At 32.8% G+C, this 19302-nt stretch overlaps 1 protein-coding gene across 1 annotated transcript in view; it reads right to left on the reverse strand.

The window, feature by feature from the left end:
• LOC143045616 (uncharacterized) overlaps positions 1-14520 on the reverse strand; it is a 36692-nt gene extending 22172 nt beyond the window's left edge. The window contains exons 1-8 of the mRNA XM_076218235.1: positions 11904-14520; positions 11246-11482; positions 8102-8274; positions 5630-5803; positions 4074-4262; positions 3538-3662; positions 869-1039; positions 211-303 (exon numbers count right to left, since the gene is read on the reverse strand). Of these exons, the coding sequence (XP_076074350.1) occupies positions 211-303; positions 869-1039; positions 3538-3662; positions 4074-4262; positions 5630-5803; positions 8102-8274; positions 11246-11482; positions 11904-14512 (3771 nt within the window). The 5' untranslated portion in view covers positions 14513-14520. The remainder of the gene's footprint in view (positions 1-210; positions 304-868; positions 1040-3537; positions 3663-4073; positions 4263-5629; positions 5804-8101; positions 8275-11245; positions 11483-11903) is intronic.
• Between the last annotated feature and the right edge of the window lie 4782 nt (positions 14521-19302).

Genomic DNA, 19302 nt, shown 5'->3' on the forward strand with positions numbered 1-19302 from the left:
TCAAAAGACAAATTAACACAAGTGAGCATACACTGAATAAATTTGATCTATGACACAATGTATAAGCACAAACTCAATAAAATAAAGAGTTAGATTACCAACCATAACTATGAACAAGATGCCGCCAAATAGAATAATAGAAAAATACTTTTTTTGGAAGGTATACAGTATAAAAAAAATGCCTTATTTCAAAGATTATGTAATACATACCTCTGTTAAAACGTTCTGTACATCAGAAATGTTTTCGTTTCCATATTCTAAAATTTCGTCTGGACTAGATATTTCAGAGGCGGACTCCAATGTCTGATGAGAAGCAAAATATGAAAGAAATATATTTTTTAACAAGACAACCACTCGAAAAGGTCATTAAGCTTCATTTTAATGAAATATGCGTTTGAAATTCATACCCCCCTCCCCCTAAAAAAAAATAACAACAAAAAAAACAACAAAAAAACATATAAAAACCCAAACCCAAACATAGCAGTCTAAAAAAATCAACAAACAAAAATGAAATACAAAGCACACACACAACGTAAAAATCTTCTTCAAAGTGTCTGTTTTACTCTATATTTATACAAATATTCCCGAAAACAAGAAATCTTTAATTTTTCTGCTATCATGGTGAATCAGTTTGCATTGCACTTCATATTTAAATTACAAAGGCGTTATAGCGGAATGTTTCTTGATAATTAATACAAAATAAACAGAAAGATGCTTTCATTACGATATATCAGTTGTTTGCATAATTGTCTAGTTTGTAAAAGTTCTTGATTAATAACGCGCCATTGGTCAGAATTATATCAGTCAGAATGTAATAACCAGTTGACCGTCTTTAAAACTATTATGAATATAAGTTTTATCAGTTTACCATATTCAGGGAAGCATACGAACTAACAGTAGAGGATACTACACGCATAAGCCCCATGTTGTTTCCACCAGCATCAGTTATGCTAAAAGTACGATTTGACGTGTCAAGTAATCGTGTGATTTTCTCAGTGTCACCAGTGTTCATTGGTTCCAAGTCTCTGTCTGGTTTAATCTTAAATATATAAATAGAATAATATTTTCTAAACGAATCTGAAAAAGGATGACCAGTTACCATTAACCACAAAAACACAAATAAAAGAAGCAGTTAAATTTCGTTTATTAAAAGAATAATCAAAGAAGATACGAATCTATTCTTTTATGGAAGAACGAACCACATTTCAATTCAACCATTCCTGATTTTAACCAGATGCTTTATTTGAAATTAGTATCATCCAGATGCTTGAAAATTTTTTAATCTAAAAACGTACTTATTACGGTCAGTGAGCATGGGTTTTCTAATATAATAACACTGTGATTCTCTGGCTAATGCCTTGTTAAGTAAAAGCCGGACCATGTTGTACTGTCACTACACTGTCCAAGGTTAGGAGGAAGGTTTGGCACCCGTTAAGATGTTAAGGTGGCACGGTAGTATTTGCATTCCAGAATTTAGGTTGCTCTTTTGTGTACCCTACTTAGGTTAATGTATCTAAACAGTGTGATTGGACAAAAAATACAGTATCAACTGAACATACTTTCCCAAACTGAGGGAGGAATCAGGTGTAGAAAAATATGAAATAATTTTACATACAGATGAAAATGAATTTTTGAGAATTTTTTTAAATTTTTTATTCACTGCACCATAAAAGACCTAAAAGTACTAGTGGCCTTAGGTTTTTAAAAATATCAAAAAAAGTAAACGGTCATGATACATATTCAAATTCATTTCTGAATAGTAAAATGAAAGTACTTCAGTTAACTGTGAATGTAGAATTTTTTGCAGTGTTAGAAAGTGGTGAAAATTCTAAAAAGGCTATCATTATCCCTTATGGGCCAGGAAATACTACCGTGCCACCTTAAGCACCACATTCTGTATGTGCCTGTCTGATGTAAATATGAAATTTCGATCCTGGTATCTATGATGAGTTTATTTGCAACCACTGGGTCGATGCCACTGCTGTTGGAGATTTATTTCCCCGAGGGTATCACCAGCCCAGTAGTCAGCACTTCTGTGTTGAATTGAGTTATCATTGATATGTTCATAATTATAAAAAACTTTGAATTTATGAAAAACTATGGCTTTTCTACCTCAGGAATAGATTACCTTAGCTGTATTTGGCAAAACTTTTAGGAATTTTTGGTCTTCAATGCTCTTCAACTTTGTACTCTATTTGGCCTTTTAAACATTTTTTTTTTATTCGAGCGTCACTGATGAGTCTTTTTTTTTTAGACGTAAAAATGAAATTTTGATCCTGGTATCTATGATGAGTTTATTCCCAAGTCAGGAGCCTGTTATTCAGAGGTTGTCTTTCGTTGCTCTGTGTGTTACATATCTGTTTTTCGTTCATTATTTTTGCGCATCGATTTAATCGTTAATTTATTCATTTGAATTGTTTTACATTTATTATGACGTGGCGTTTCATAGGTATACTAAGCGGTAAAGGATTAGCTCATTGTTGAAGATTGAACAATAAACTATAGTTGTTAATTTCTGTGTCATTTGATCTCTTGTGAAGAGCTGTCTTATAGGCAATCATACGATATCTTCTTTTTTTTTTATATAAACACACTGGAGCATCTCATAAAAGGACAAAAAGAGGCTAACATGGTTTTTAATGTGACGTTCCACTGTGAACACGATGTCCTGTAAATGAACAGTGACTATAATGACACATATATATAGTAACATGCTATAAACTTCTCCTTACCATAAAAGACTGATTTAGTAAGTAATAAATCTAAATCCGTGTTTCACATTCAAAGAATAGAGAACGGAATTGTGTTTAAGATATTTGGAATACAATCATCGTCATCTGTGAAACACATATCATCGCTGGGCTTCTAAAATGTTGTATATGACCTTTTTGGCTAAAAATACTTTTTGACACCAATGGTCTCGGCAGGAGGACATCTTTGGTATAACAAAATAGCATACAGTTAGACCAATCAAAATGTGGGAAATAAGACATATTACAAAATTGCCAATGTAAGTTGTTTGTAAAGTTTGCTTCCAAAATGTTTTATGAAAACTTGAAAATCGTTGTAGAATGGCTTTGGGAAAAATAATTGTACATTTCTTTATTTCTGTGAAAATAGTTTTAAGTTCTTGGTTAATCCAGAAATGTCAAAGTTTTTATTTCACTACTATTTACAAAAATGTTCAAGTTCACATACGACATTTTGGAAGCATGTATTTTGCCAAAGTTTTCAAAGCCTGTTTGTGAGATATTTGTTTATTGAAAAATTTGTAATTTACAACATTTTTGAAGCCAAGCGACGATATGCCATAACTGTTTACCAACTCATGGAGGCGTCTTCAATTTTTTTCTTCGTAGATACGACTTCAAATTTACCAACTCTTGGTTAATAACTCCCTTGTACGGTAACGCAGCAACCTTCCATCCAGGGAATCTTGATATAGAAAATGGTAGCTCTGGATTTTGCATTAAGACTTAATAAAAATGCTGAAATTTCTTATATCTATAAAGGGAATTTTTGATAAGATATACATACAGTTACATTCATCTTGTATTCCATGCAATCACCAAATCTGTCACAAACTCTGACAGAAAGCTCTGTAAAGTAATTGTATTCTGGGCTGCCTGCTGGAAGTCTCAGTTCTGTTGCTGTCATTTCGCCTTGGGTGTAAAAGTATTTATCATTTTTTTTTCAATCAAAACCTTTGTTTTATCTAAGACAGGACAATTTGATTTATGTGTTTCTCAAATTGATTAATACAAGTCAAGATGAATTTTGAATTTGCACAAATAGTATCAACATTAAATAATAAAATGATAAGGAAATAATGATGAGATTGAGAAACACAATAAAAAACAAAAGTACATTACTTTTATACAACTCTTGTTGAAGAAAACGAGAGTTTACAATAACAAGACATTTGGTATTGCGCAACGTATTGTATTCCTATCTTTTTTCATTTTATGTGTTCGAAAATTTAATATCTTTGTAAACATTTCCAATGTACAAAAAACTGTAGACCAAATTCACAAGTGTGAGAAATATAAGCCAATAAAGAGGAAAATACAAACCTGCTTTCAGTAAGGAAGTCTTGAAATACTGCTTGTCTCCATAACTGTCCGTGTATGGCTGTATCATCCAATATTCGTACATCAGTGGATTATTATTCCTGGAATCTCGATCATGGTCTCTTTCCTCTTCTAGTCCTTCATCCAACCACCCTATGCACTTGATGGCAAAAAGAGTCGTCAAAGCAAACCCTTCAAATATATTATCTTTCATTTTATGCATGTCAATAAAGTAAAACACAGACACCACTTCGTGTGTTGCCGAAAACCTGGCTGATTTGACAATCAGTATAATGAAGGACGAATCGTAAACCAAAGTCGTTTATTCCTGTACTGTTGTCATTGGTAAAAAGTTGCCTGATTGACAATCATACTACATATCTTTATTGTTATGTATTATTTCTGTTTTGTGTTGCTGGAACAGTTCAGGACAATTTATCATCGTTATAATTAACGGGATTCCTGTATCTTCAACGTAATCGCATGAAGCTTGCTTTGGTTCTACATTGTATTTACTTAGCCAGTAAACCATTTCTATAAGGTGTACTTTCTTAAAGGATAAAGTTTGTTTACAGTTTAAAAATTATAAAACTTCATTACTACCATTATAACTTGCATTTCTGTTAATATAGACAATGCAATTTCCTATAGGAACTCCTATTACGGCTAAAACTGTACCACGTTTACTATGAAATTAAAAAAAAATAATTCTAAAAAGCTGATATGAACAACTAATTTTTTCAAAGGTCTTAATATAAGGCTGATATATATTATTATACTTCACGTTAAAATGCCATAATTTGATTGGCTAATACGGGGGTGTTAATTTACTCTATCACAGGGCTGAGAGGGTGACAATTTTTTTGAATGTCACCCTCTCGTCCAGACCAATCAAAAATCGATAATTTAAAGGACAATGAATTGAATTTACACCATGGTTATTAAAGACAATGCTTAAGTTCTACATTTTGGCTCAGATTTTATTATTTGACTGTGAAAATAAAAATAATAAAACATCTTGCCTCACTTCTGTTGATTTTTCTAATACCTGTAACGATGTTATGTACGTGACGTCATAGAAAATACTTTAAAATAAAATTCATCTTTAAAAGACAATAATGATAAGACATTCAGTATAATAAATAAAATAACGCATAGCCGAGAGGGTGATAGAGCAGATTAGTACCTCTCGAAAAAGCATTGTCAACCTTGGCTTCGCCGCAGTTGACAATGTTTTCTCGGGTTACCAATCTGCTCTATCACCCTCTCAACCTTTACTAACATTTTTAGTAACATTACCTTAACCTGTCGTTTAAATTGGAATACAAGGCGGCCGCTAATTATGTTTATTCATACTGGTAACATTCACAAGTTATATCTCTATGAAAAGATACATAGAGATCATATCTTGGAACCAGTACGTTAACAAAACAAGCTATCTACGAATATTAAATATCTCACAAAAAGAGGCGTGGTTTGTGAAACAGCTGTATTTACGAAGTGCAACCTTAAATGATTGTTGTATTTTGAAATTTTAATCTTTGAAACTTTAATCGTACCTGTCCTTGGAAATGGAGAGCAGGTTCCACCATACGGTTCTAAATTAGTACGAAAAATAATTCGTGCTTCTCCCTCGCCGTCTCTTCCATATCCCGTAGCTTTAACAGCTAGACGGTAAAGCGTATTGTTCAGTAAGGCATTTGGAGAAATAACCAGTGAACGTGCATGTACACCTGTTTAAAGAAATTTTGGAGCAAAATTGAATATAATTAGGTAATTCAATATCATATTACTTTATATACGGTCATGATTATTTTCATATAATTTATTTACGAAAATAATTTGAAGAAGTTGAAAAATGTTATTTAGGGTAAAACGATATGAAAAGCCATATATTATATGCAATTTGTTACCCTATCGAAACTGCAGTCCTTGTAATTGTTACATTCCAGAAATATATTAGTATTATAATTATTATGAGCTACAAATTAATCTTTTAATTTGACAGCGCAAGGATAAAAGAAAATCAGAAAGACGATGAAAGACAAAAATTCCACTAAAACACTATTAGAAATTAGACACTGAACAACACGAACCTACCAAGAAGTCTCGTTTGATAGTCGCACAAACGAGGAACACAGGACAAGATTGTAGCTATGACAAATAACATATTTGTGGCCATCTTTCAGCACATATATTCCATAACCTTTACTCGTAAAATCTTGTACATTGTTTAGGATTATTTTATAAAAAGCCGGGAAGCAATCTTGATTGGCGGTGTATGTGTGGGTGCGTGAAAACATGGTTGTATGTGTGATAAGTGCATGTTTCATGCTGTTTTTTTTTTTTTTTTAGATATATAGACAATAATAGTGCATTGACTTGACATATCAACGATATAAGGGTGAAGCTTAGAAACGGGGAAATGCGAGGCTCTGTCGAGCTTTTTCTCCGTTTCGGCCCGAATCCCTATATCGTTGATATGTCAAGTCAATGCACTATTATTGTCTTTATACTGCAATCTAAAAAAAAAAAACCATTTCAATTGTTGTTTAATGTGTTTATGTTATTATTGGATTTAAATATTGTGAAATTTCCCCCTATTATAAAAAAGGCCTCATATCATGCAGGCACACAATATCTTTGAGTTGTATGTGCTTCTACTTTTTCTTTAAACAAAATGTTTCATTGAAAAACTCCTTTCTTTGAGTTAGTAAGTCTGGGATTGTTTTGTCAAATGATCGAGTATTATTTTTCTTATACTGTTTTCTTGTATTTATTTATTTGTGTCTTTATTTTTTCTTATCATAGAGCGTATTTATTTTTGTGAAATTTATATTGTGTTTGTTTTTCTTTTCTTTTTTTAAATGTGTATTCTGTACTTATTGTTTTTTTTTGTGTTGTTGTATGGGATATACATGTACCCGGCCACGTCCACTCTGTGTAGTATTTCTGATTGTATCCATCTGATAAGTTAAGCCTTTTACAACTGATTTTTATAATTCATTCTTATGTTGTAATGTTACACCATTGTCCTAGGAAAGGGGAGGGTTGGGATCCTGCTAACATGTTCAACCCTGCCACATTATTTATGTGCCTGTCCCAAGTCAGGAGCCTGTCATTCAATGGTTGTCGCTTGTCGATGTGTTACATATTTTTTTCGTTCATTTTTGTACATAAATTAGGCCGTTAGTTTTGTAGTTTGAATTGTTTTACATATGCCATTTCGGGGCCTTTAAAAGCTGACTATGCGGTATGGGCTTTGCTCATTGTTGAAGGCCGTGTGGTGATCTATATCTTTAAATTTCTGTGTCGTTTTGGCTCTTGTGGAGAGTTGTCTCATTTGTAATTATATCACATCTTCTTTTTTATATTGTACTATTTTTGAAATGTGAGAAGAATTCAGACACACGACGAACGCAGAGTAACAACATAACCTAGCATGAGACATTGAGCAAATTTAGCTTAACAGCTTGTTGCCACTTCAATAGTGACTACTGGTGCAAAGTTACCAAGTCGTTATAAGTAAAAGTAAAATAAAACCCTTCTACTATTTGTTTTCAAAAATAAATCATGATAAAAAGTTGCATATGTAATATCATATATTTGAATTGAAGGTTAAACCTAATAGATCAAATAATCTATTTGTTTTCGCAAGACAAGGAAGCATGACATCTGTAATAACATTGGAAACAAGAACAGATTGAATAGGTCGGTATGAATAATTAATTATAATTTCGGCAATTTCTTTTTAAATATTCATGAGGAAAAGTGATATCAGGTCAGTGACGGTATATGACATAGAAATATACGGTCAACGCATTTTGACTGCTCAAATAGAACGAGTGCCGTATAAATGAATTTTAGTTGTATTGTATACATGTTGTGTTTTTGTTTTGTATATCTTTTTTTTTATTTTTGCAGAAGATCTAGAGAACCACTAGCACCCCTTGTGTGTATGCAATCATAGTTTGAAGATAGAAAACATTAAATTAGACCAAATATAAAAATTTCTCTTAATAACCAAATACCTGTTTCAAGAATTTCATCAAAGTTTTGAACTGCTATCCAATTATTGGAGGAATCTTTATATTCTAGAAACCAATCATATTTTATAGCTTCCACTGCCTCGCAGTCTAGACATTGTCCGTCCCAATCTGACTTTAACATTGTAGCGTATTTCATATCACAGTTAAGATTACATCTAGAATATAAATATTAAAAATGCGTAGAGTACAACTTTTTATGTGTTATTTTTATACTTTAACGTGTTAGCTTTTCAACAGTATTTTTTTTTCTCTAGCGAACTCTTTTTCTCTTGCCAAAATAATTGTTTCAAGATTTGTTCTCTGTTTTTTATTTTATTGATTGATTGTTGGTTGCTTAACGTCCAGTGGCAAATATTTCATGCATATTCAGGATGAGAACAAGTTCACAATAAATACAATAGGTAGGTCTTGTCACAATAGAGGCCATCTGGGATGATGGTCTTGGAGATTTGAACTGCCACTGGGAAATGAGAGTACATTGGAAAGGGACAGAAATTTTGCATTGCAACAGGCCACCTACGGACCCCTCAAAGAGTTATTGCAAGAGTTCTTAACGTGCAAAGAGCGTGGCACTCCCTGCAATGATGGACGAGTAGTTACGATTGTTTATTCAATGATATTTTCCTTCATTTGGTACAACTAGACTTTTGATATGGAGACATCTTGGAAGTTCTTGAAAGTTGACCTCAACTGTCACACTCCACATAACGACAGCGGTTAAAAATTTAACAACTTGTCGAATCAACCTAATTTCAACCTGAAGTCCACAACTTCCACAATAAAGTACATTACCTTTTGATGTTGATGTAACTGTGTCCTAAAACTATTACAATGTCATTAGAATGAAATTCAAAACAGTGTGGCTGTGGCCATTGATTGACACATTAAATTCATTCATTGACTAGGACAATTTAGGTGAACGTTTGTATGTAACGACCAATGCTCACTATGTACTTTTTAAAGACACTTATACTATGGGGTCACCAAAGGTTCTCAACACCTTAATAAAGTAATTCGAAAAATTAATCAGAAATAACACGATGTTTTGATTTATATCAATTATATAAATCAAAACATAAAGGTTATTCCTGATTAATTTTTCGAATTATTTTATAATTAAAGGCGTTAAGAAACATTTGGTGACCCCACAGTTTAAATGTCTATCGTAGGTACGTCGTGAACAGTGGTCGTTACAGACAAACGTTCACGTAAATTGTCCCAGTCAACGGATGAATTTAATGTGTCAATCAATGGCCACAGCCACACTGTTTTGAATTTCATTCTATATGATTTACAATGTTTCAATTACAGTTGCGACTCCAATCTATACTATAAAGGGCATTTGGTTGGATAAAAGTGATGAACTGTCGTACTTTATAGGAATGCTTATGCGGCACATCACAGATAAGATTAATTTACAAATTGTACGTTAGAAGTACCACACAACATAAATTCACTTGAATACATTGATCTGTTATCTTTCCTCAGGCTATAAGCCCATCTTCTGAGAAGATCCCTTGATGAAATTTGAAATGATTTGGAATAATGAAGATCTTTTAAAACGTTGTAGTGAGTCAGAGGCGGATTTAGGGGGGGGGGGGGGGGCAGGGGGCCCGTCCCCCCTTTTTGGGAAAAAGGTTGCTTATATAGGGAATCACTGAAGCGTGACTGGAGCGGCTCCCCTCTTAGGTCAGTCAGTGGGCCCCACTTATGAAAATTTCTGGATCCGCCACTGTGAGTAGATCATCAACGACGTAATTTTAACAAAAAGACGCCAAGGTAAAAAATATTTCTAGCTCATAATAAAGAAAATGTCAATCGTCTCATAGCCAGAAGGTCTCCGCACGCACCCGTTTTTTTGTCACAGTTTGTGGAAATATAACTGTTGCTGATGGATAAAGTCGCACCGACTTATATTACACTTGACTTTTTCTCTCTACTATTTGATGTTGATACGGATAGCAAGTCATAAAACTTTTATAACTTACATTGTTTTGAGCTTCTCTGTGAGATAACATAATTGATTGAATACCAGTAGTAGTAACCGTTTGACATGTCTTCATAAAATGAGCTGCATGTTGACGACTTAAATGATGCTTATTGTAATATATAGCTATAACAGTCTTTCTTTTATAAAAACGAAGTTTAATACGTAAACATATTTAGAATCAGTGCACTGTGTGTGTCAATGTAACTGTGAGATGGAAGCTTTTTCGAGGTATTTGATAGGACATGAGAAACTGCCCAATTGACACTAATGTCTAATCAGCTTTTCTGTTATGCAAAGTTTGACGTGCAGTGATGTTTAAACAATGTAAATGACATTGTCATAATTTTATAACATTACATTTCAATTTGAAAGTGTATTTACTATACCAGTGGCGGATCCAGGGGGGGGGGGGGGGTTCCGGGGGTGCGCACCCCCCCTTTATTTTTGCCGATCAATGCATTTGTATCGGGACATATGTTTTGCACCCCCCTGCACCCCCCTTTGCCCTGGGTTAGCACCCCCCCTTTCGAAAATTCCTGCATCCGCCCCTGCTATACTATTGTGACTGTGTTATCCTGATTAAAAACTAAATTGATTTAGAAAAGTTCTTTGCAATCGCTGATAAGACGTTGAGTGTATATAGGCGTTCCAATCCATCACTTTTATCCAATCAAATGTCCTTTATAATATGTCCTTTATAATAAAATTTGAGTGCGATTGTAGTTGAAACATTGTAATTCATAAAATGACATTGTTATAGTTTTAGGACACAATTTCATCAAAATCAAAATGTAGTGTGCTGTGGACTACTGGTTCAAAATAGAATTGATTTCGACAAATTGCTTTGTAACCGCTGTCGTGATGTTGAGTGTAAATGTTGTCATCTTAAACAAACTGTTTGCTTGGGTTTTTCTCATCACTTTATTCCTCGTTATTTGCAGTAATGGTAAGATAAACCCTTTCTTTTTGCTTCTAAATCTTATTTGCTGGATACTGTACTTTTCCTATGAAGTATTGTTCTTAACCTTGTCGCATGAGCACAAATCTCATATTTTAATTTTTAAGAATCATATTTTGTAAATATGTTTTCCTTAAGTTGAAAAAAATCTTTTTTAGTTTAGTTGTTTGGTACTTACTTAATATTCATTTCTGGTGGATCTCCAAAAACGCCATAAATTAATTGGGTGAAATCTTGATGCATATCTTCAAGAGTAACATTCACTGTTATAGCATATCCTTGGTTTTTCGTGTCGGGTAATAATAGTACCGTTATACCGCGAGATATGACTGTAAGAAGTTCCGAACAGTCTTCAAATGACGATGAATTACTGGTATATTTGACAGCAAGTGCATCTAAAGATGTAACATTTTTCCTGAAATTATTGTTATATTAAGTGTTACAAGAACGAACTAATATCACACTTGATATAGTTTAAATACAATTGTCAAACAAGTGAGAGGTCTAGCTAGCTATCAAATCAAGTTTAATCCACCATGTTTTACATAACAAAATATCTGTACAAAATAATTGAATGTTGTTTTCCTTTCGTTTGATGTATTTGAATTTGGGACTTTTGGCTTTGACTTTGCCTTTACCCTTGAGTTCGTTATTTTAATTTTTACTTTTTATACCGCATTATTATAAAAGTATTAGATTTTGTATATATTTATCCGAATACAGCTTTTAAATATGACTTTTTTTATAAATTGGTTCAGTATTCAAGAAAATAATATAATAATATATAACAGAGAAGATTACAGCATTTAAAAAATAGCTTTTTAACGATTTAGTACCTTTTACAGGTCCAATCAAATTCCAATTTTTGATTTCCACCACTTCCTAGCTCAGGATCATACGAAACATTAAGAGCATTCAATGTAATATTCTTCAAATGAACTTGGACATTTCTTTCAAATCCACCTCCTATATATGCAAATGGAGGTGACTTTATAAACATTAAATACGTTGGCTCATAAACCCATGTGTTTTGCAAGGTCACGTTAAGTGTGACTCTATACAAGTTTGCAGGAACTGTACCTCTTGCAAAACGAATGCTCCCACGTGGATTGCCCACAGGTGTGTAGGGAAAATGTTCATAAACAGGTACATGTTCTATACCACTTACAACTGTAAATAATTTCCATTGGAATATTACACTTTGGTCGGAACAATACACAGCCATTCTACTAGCAAGATCAAAATCTGTTGACGTAAATACCCTCATCGGATTAGATGTATTTGAGTACTGACGATCAAATATACCATTGACTGTAAAACATTCATTCCAAACATTGATTATGTGTTTACGTATCTGGGTATCGTAGTTATTGTTACATGTTACTGTAACAGTATGATTACCAAGAGTCAGGTAAGTGAAATCGAAATGTAACGGTTCCTCTCTAGTAATATTGGCCGTCATGTTGTAGATATTTCTATTTATTAAATCGCGCATGTCATATATACACGTCACCATTGGATAACTTGGGTTGCTTATGACACTAACTGTCAAATTTCCTGGTGGAAGGTCCACTTTATCTGGAATAATAAAGCTAAGTCCAGTCATATTGTAATCTGCTACTATAACCTGTTGTAGATACATAATTTCTTTAAAGGTTTCGTTGTAAGATACCAACTCTGCTACGAAATAGCCACTTGAGGTGAATACGTGTTTTATTTGTCCTGGATCTTGATGGACATCATATATACTCCCTGATCCAACGTCCAATCGGTAACTGCCATTTCCAATGCCGGACATATTAAAGATAAATTCAGTAGAATCAACAGATCCTAAGAAAGAACTAACTGAAAAATCTACTAATCCTATTCTTATTGGTAGTGTTTTTGTGATTAGATCAGTATTATTTTTTATTGTCACAGTAATATTATATTCACCTCTAATCGTGTAAGTGTGTTTAAACGTTATCAAAGTAGCAAAATCGGTCGGAGAACTTCCATCGCCGAAATCATATTTTAAATATGTATTGAAAGGAAATCTTGAACAATTTAAGATAGATACACGAAATTCAACTGTTACGGGAACATCTTCTACAATAATTGTGTTTTCGTCTAGCCCATTTGTACGACTTGTTTTATTCATTCCTATAACTGTCTGGTATGAAATTAAAAAATCTGACAGCTCTACCGCTTGCATATACACTTGCGTCTGTAAAGTGTAGTTGCTGACATCATTTTTGCAAAATACGGTAGTATTCTTTAATCCATCAGTTGTGAACTTGTTCCATTTTGTCTCAGATTTGTCTTTTGTAATAATAACTGATGTGTTTTGAAGAGGACGATCCGGTTCAAAACTATAGTAGCAGGTGACATTAGTTGGTGTTGGATCATTGTTGGCCATCTTAATGGTGTATAGACGCCATCCATCAGGTATTGGAAGAACCAATGGCGGATCACGAATTTTCGGATGTAATGTTAAGTCGGGGATTGGAAACTGTATACGAACTTCATAATTTGTGAAACTGTCATAAAAAGGATTCCATGTTCTCATTTCAACTATAAATACTCCATCTTGATTATAACTGTATTCCCAAGGTGCAACGTTAAAGTGTGAATAAAATGCAGTTGATGATCCGTCTTTTGTTACATTATCACCATATTTTATTTCATAATTAAAACCTTTTTGTGGGATGTTATCGAACGAGAAAATGATATTTTCGTAAACTCTTGCTATGTTGACAGACGACATAGATACATTACTGATATCTTCCCAAACATGTACATTTAAAATCATAATTTGAGAGCTTATTTCCGAGTTCATGTTTACAGTTATAATAAAATCTCCCTGTTCCATATATACATGAGTTAATCGGTATCCGTTTGTAAGAAACTCTGTAAAATTTTCTCCGATATAAACAGATTCGTTTGAACTATCGTCATAATAAATATCAAGTGTAAGATTTCCTAGAGGAAGTCTACTTTCTGAGTCTAAGTAAACATCAATTTGAATTTCATCCTCGGGTGATATGAGAATTTCAGTTTGCAATTCTTGAGATCTGTTTGTTTTATCTTGATTAATCATGTTATTGGTGACATTTTCATTTACATATTGTTCTCTAGTGAAGTTACTTATTTGACTGATATTATGAGTGGTAACATTGTCAACTTGGCTAGCTTTAGAAATAGTTACAAAGAAACCTTCCACAGGACGAATAACCGTTATTTTTATATTTGTTAGGTACGTCTCGTCCAAAGAATTCCTTGCTACAACGGTGACATTATAATCATCGGGTACTTCATAAGTATGGTATGACTTCACTTCCATCGGATTCCCAGCAGTTATATCACGTTCAGAAATATTATCGCGTACAAACCATTCCACGTCCAGATTGCTTCCAGTTATTATGTTTGCCGGTAACACATTTGCAGAATTTGTTAAGGCCAACATCGTATCAGGTATCTATGGACAAGAGTGAACTGTTAAAAATACTGAAGAATACATACATCAATATTACCTTTATTTAAGGTACATAGTCAATTGATAGCTAATTTCACAACACTTATTTCACTGAAGTGTCAACAATGCTAAGTGCTTTACATTTACAGCTGAACAACGTAACTCAAAATCATAATACACTTTATTGCTTGTGTGTGCAAAATGTTAAACAATGTTTATTGATGTTGATGCGCAATAATTAGAAACTCGGTATTTGCAGTATCAAATGATGACATTAATTTTGAAAATTAAGATATGTCGTCTATATGTATATTTGAATAAGTATATATTTTTTACCTGAAAACCAGTGATCATTTCTTCATAGAATAAAACCAAATCTGTAACTTCTAAGTCGCCTTGTTCCGTTTCTACTCTAATCATCAGGTGGTATGTCCCAAACTCAATTGAAGTCAGATCTTCGTTTGTTATGTTCACAAAACCAGTCTTCTTGGAAGGCTCAACGGTTCCGTTGATAAGAAGGTTTGTCGGCTGGTCAATTATTTCAGCAACAACCGTGACATTTTCTCCTTTATCATATAGGAAATTAAGTAGAGCAAACGAATTTGCATCGTTACTAATCTCAACTACTACACCCTCTGTGTACTCGTAACCTGTTAATGAAATTAAACACAAATTAATAAGCTGCGACATAATCCTTTTCTTATTAAAAAAACCCGATGACAAAAACCAAGAGACGACGTAAGACAAACCAGTTTCAAAATACCACTTAGAAAATTAAAGATTGAGCTTCTTGAATCCAACCAAAAAGTGGCTTGATCTTAGATACTTCGACAAGATAAGAAGTTCCCGTCTGTCACACTAGTAATTAACAATATTTGAACTGTAGTTTTGATTGTGTGATTTTTTTTTATCTATGATCCTTTTAAAATATGGAATATAACTCAAATACTAAATTGACAGAAATAGATCGTAAAACTTATCCAGATAATACATTTCTATTCAGTAGGGTGAACAGCATTGTTATGAACGAATTCTTCCACAGAAAAAGCTATGACTTGTTTTAGGAAAATTGTAAGAATTCAAGAGTTCGTTCCTGTTTTTTTTTTACGTTAAGTGGGTTGGGTAACTATAAAATATATACATATGTTCGTCCTTTTTCTTAATAGCATGTAATATGTAACCTTGAAACTTTAATAAATGTCTAAGAAATGGTAAATAATCGATGTACATTTACTTATATTTTGTAGCTGATAATATTTGTAGGAGAACGATAATTGTAAATTGAGGTGTCAACTTCTATAGAGAAAAAAACCCCGGGCGATAATAAACTTGACCAAAATTGATTGCGTTAGGTCGCGTAACATGTCATTTATGAAGAGTCGTTTAGAAAGACAATTTGTCTAAGGAGAACACATTAAAGGTTAATAAGTTACATATCAGGATATTTAAATGCAAACATGTTGACGAAATTCATTTAGGGAACATTGACAAAAATTTGTAGCGTTTAAACACCCCTATGTTTTGGTTGTTGTGTTTTGTGAACTAATGTTGGTCTATTGTCTTTTTTCTTTTTTAGTCATGGTATTGTCTGTTTATTTTCGACATATGTGATTGCATGTGATTGCATGTCCCTCTGGTATCTTTCACTGCTCTTTGAGTTTACATAGGCACGTAAGAATTGTTTCTAAATATGATAAGATAATGAGCTAGCATAAATAAACCAGACATCTCTGATCTGAGCATATCGCTTTGATCGCCTCTCTTTTATCCAATACATCAATATGACCAGTAATTTCAGTCTCGGCAAGTTATCAATAGTTACTTATATTTACTCGTGTTTTTTTCTATAAATATATTGTATCGTTCATAACCTGTATGAAATATATGCTACTAGACCTTAAGCAAACAACAAACTATCAAACAATAAATCTGGGAAATATATTTGGTATGACCCTATATCACCTTGGATGATAATAGAAATTCAATTACTGAGACTGACGTGAAATATCAATGATGCCATAATTAGTTTTGTTTAAGTATTTGAACACGTTTACTAGCAGATAATAACTGAGGCGTTATTAATTAATGTTGCATAAACAATAATCGATTTAGCTCGCCACTTTAACGATTCAGCCTTTATGTACATAGTCTGGGGTACATTAATGTTCATTAACCTTTTTACCCCTTTAACAAATGTGTATTCTTTATAATATACATTTAACATATTTTTTTCACATTTCTTTGTTCTATTGAGAAATTAATCGATTCCTTTATTTATTTATCAAGACATTGAAAAAGATAATTATAAATCTATGACTAAGATGTTAATATACATCTTATATGTTTCCATTTTTAAATCAATTTGAATTTTTGAAAAGAACATTTGTTGTAGCTTTTCTACTTCGAAGTGATTGACTTTTAAGACGGGTACATCATAATATTCAAGGATGTTTCAAATTAAATGAATGGCGTTGTATATACTAGTAGTTCATTGTACAGATATTCTGTATAATTTCATACCTTAAGGAACCATGCGTAAGTGACCCTTGGTAGTAGTATTGTTAATTAAAAGACTTGTATAAAAAAACTCACTAAGAATACTTGGATTATAATTTGGTAAACTAGATGAGAGGTTTAGCTAGTTATAAAATCAGGTTTAATCCACCGTTTTTCTACATCAGAAAATGCCTGTACTAAGTCAGGAATATGACAGTTTATAATCATTCTTTTAGTGTGTTTGAGTTTTTGATTTTGCATTTTAGTTAGGGTCATTCCGTTTAGAAAGTTCCTCGGAGTTCGGTATTTTTATCATTTTACTTTTGTCTACCCATAACTCATTAGTCACGCTCAAATCAAAAGTGTTGGAAGTCTACTACGAAGTTAAAAGAACATTTAAACTGATAACACTAAAAAATTTCGAAAAATTGTGCCAAAGACATCTTCGGCAATCTATTAATGGGGATAAAACGGCATAAACTGAAATCAAAGTACCGATAAAAATAACGCACCGGAGGTAGGCTTCAGCGGGCCCTTATACATTACTGTACACTAGTTGAGAGAAATTAACACCATACTGAATTAAAACATACAAATGAAAAAAAAAAAAAAAAAAAAAAAAAAAACCCAAGACATGACATGACTTACAAGGGAGGCTAGTTTTTTCTGACTTTTGACAGGCGCAAAATTCGAAGAGGTTAAACATGTTTTGTAAGATCTCAAACATCCTATATACCTCTTTTCATTTAATCATTCAGATAATCAAACTGTATGACTATCAAAGATTTTTACCTGCAGTTCCACTCGTCATGTTGCTTATTCATGTAAACATTCGGTGACAAGTCTCATTGGACTTATGTAAAAGTAAATATTACAATAGTGTGAAAGAAGACAGTATTGGGGTTACCACAAGTGGGCAACCAAATCATGATGGCTCTCTTAAAACTAACGAGAGGATGACGATTTTATCAGTTGAAACCGCTAGTGCAATGAATTCTTGTAAGGAGCAACACCATATCAAGGAAAGTAGGATAGGAAACCAGGTCCTTGAATATTGTATCTACTGAGAGGAAAGTACTACATACACATATAAAAACTGAAAGTTCACAATTGAAATCATCTTTCTTGTCGTAAAGCTCAGTTCTCAACCAACCTACAATGTCAATTTCTATATCAAGATATGAGGTTAACTTAACTGTGTGTTTATTCTAAACTCGTTTGAACTTTTATGTATTAATGAAAGGGCATCATCTAATTTGCGGGAAGTAAAAGGAAATTCGCCAGCAACTATATTTTTCTTGAGAAGCTTCTGTTTGCAGTCTCTTCTTCACTAACAATGAAAGAACAAATTAAAAGGCAGATGAGCAAAATTGGTTCTAATAGGAAGGCCAATTATCTGTTGAAATATAGGGCCAAAAGTAACAAAAATGTCTTATATAATGGTGGCAGATGGAATAACCGTTTTGTTCGAATCAGAGTGAATTTTTTTATGATGTATGGATTGTACCTTCCTATATCATCTTTCAATCTGTATAAGTTGAGAATAAGAAATACTCGTGAAAAGTTAAAAGAAGTCATTTTTATACTGTTGCATGAGGAGAGGGTTTAAAAGATTGTATGGAATATTTTTTTTTAATATTTTAGTTTTCATATCTGATTCATAGCATTCCTAGAATAGGTAGTTTCCCAATAACGCTTAAGCCTTGTTCTTATTGCTGATAGAATAGTTTAATATCATGTTTAGAAAGATGTTTATGGGGTATAGAAGACAAAGCAAAAAAACATTTGTAAGGACATTTATGCTATTTGGGTATCCAGTAAAGTAAAGGAAGACCCAGCTCTTCTTCTTTGGTTAGAACTCCAAAGGAAAAAAAAACTGATGAATGTTCAGGATTTCTATGTAGAGTTTCAAATTTTGAGTGACCTTGCATAAGTGACCCTTAGCGATAGTATTGTTCATCACCAATTTGTGAATGTGCACATGGCAAGTGAACGTTTGGTAAGAAATTGCATTTGATGATGTAAATAACGAGGAGAAGGGAAAATACTGCTTCGGACGCATAAAATTGTAGCAGAGTGATTTTTCATGCTTCATAGCACTTTTGAAATCATTGATTTATATTAAAAATCTACTTATCAAATTCTTATTGAGTCTTTAGTTTACTTATATTACTCTTACAAAGTATTTTTTACTAAAGGATATTTATCCTTCATGATTTATTTAGTATATAATTTACGTATTGAGTAATATTACTCAGAGATATTCATGGGGATTGAAATTGATT

Source organism: Mytilus galloprovincialis, chromosome 9, assembly GCF_965363235.1.
Source record: "Mytilus galloprovincialis chromosome 9, xbMytGall1.hap1.1, whole genome shotgun sequence".
Classification (NCBI taxonomy): domain Eukaryota; kingdom Metazoa; phylum Mollusca; class Bivalvia; order Mytilida; family Mytilidae; genus Mytilus; species Mytilus galloprovincialis.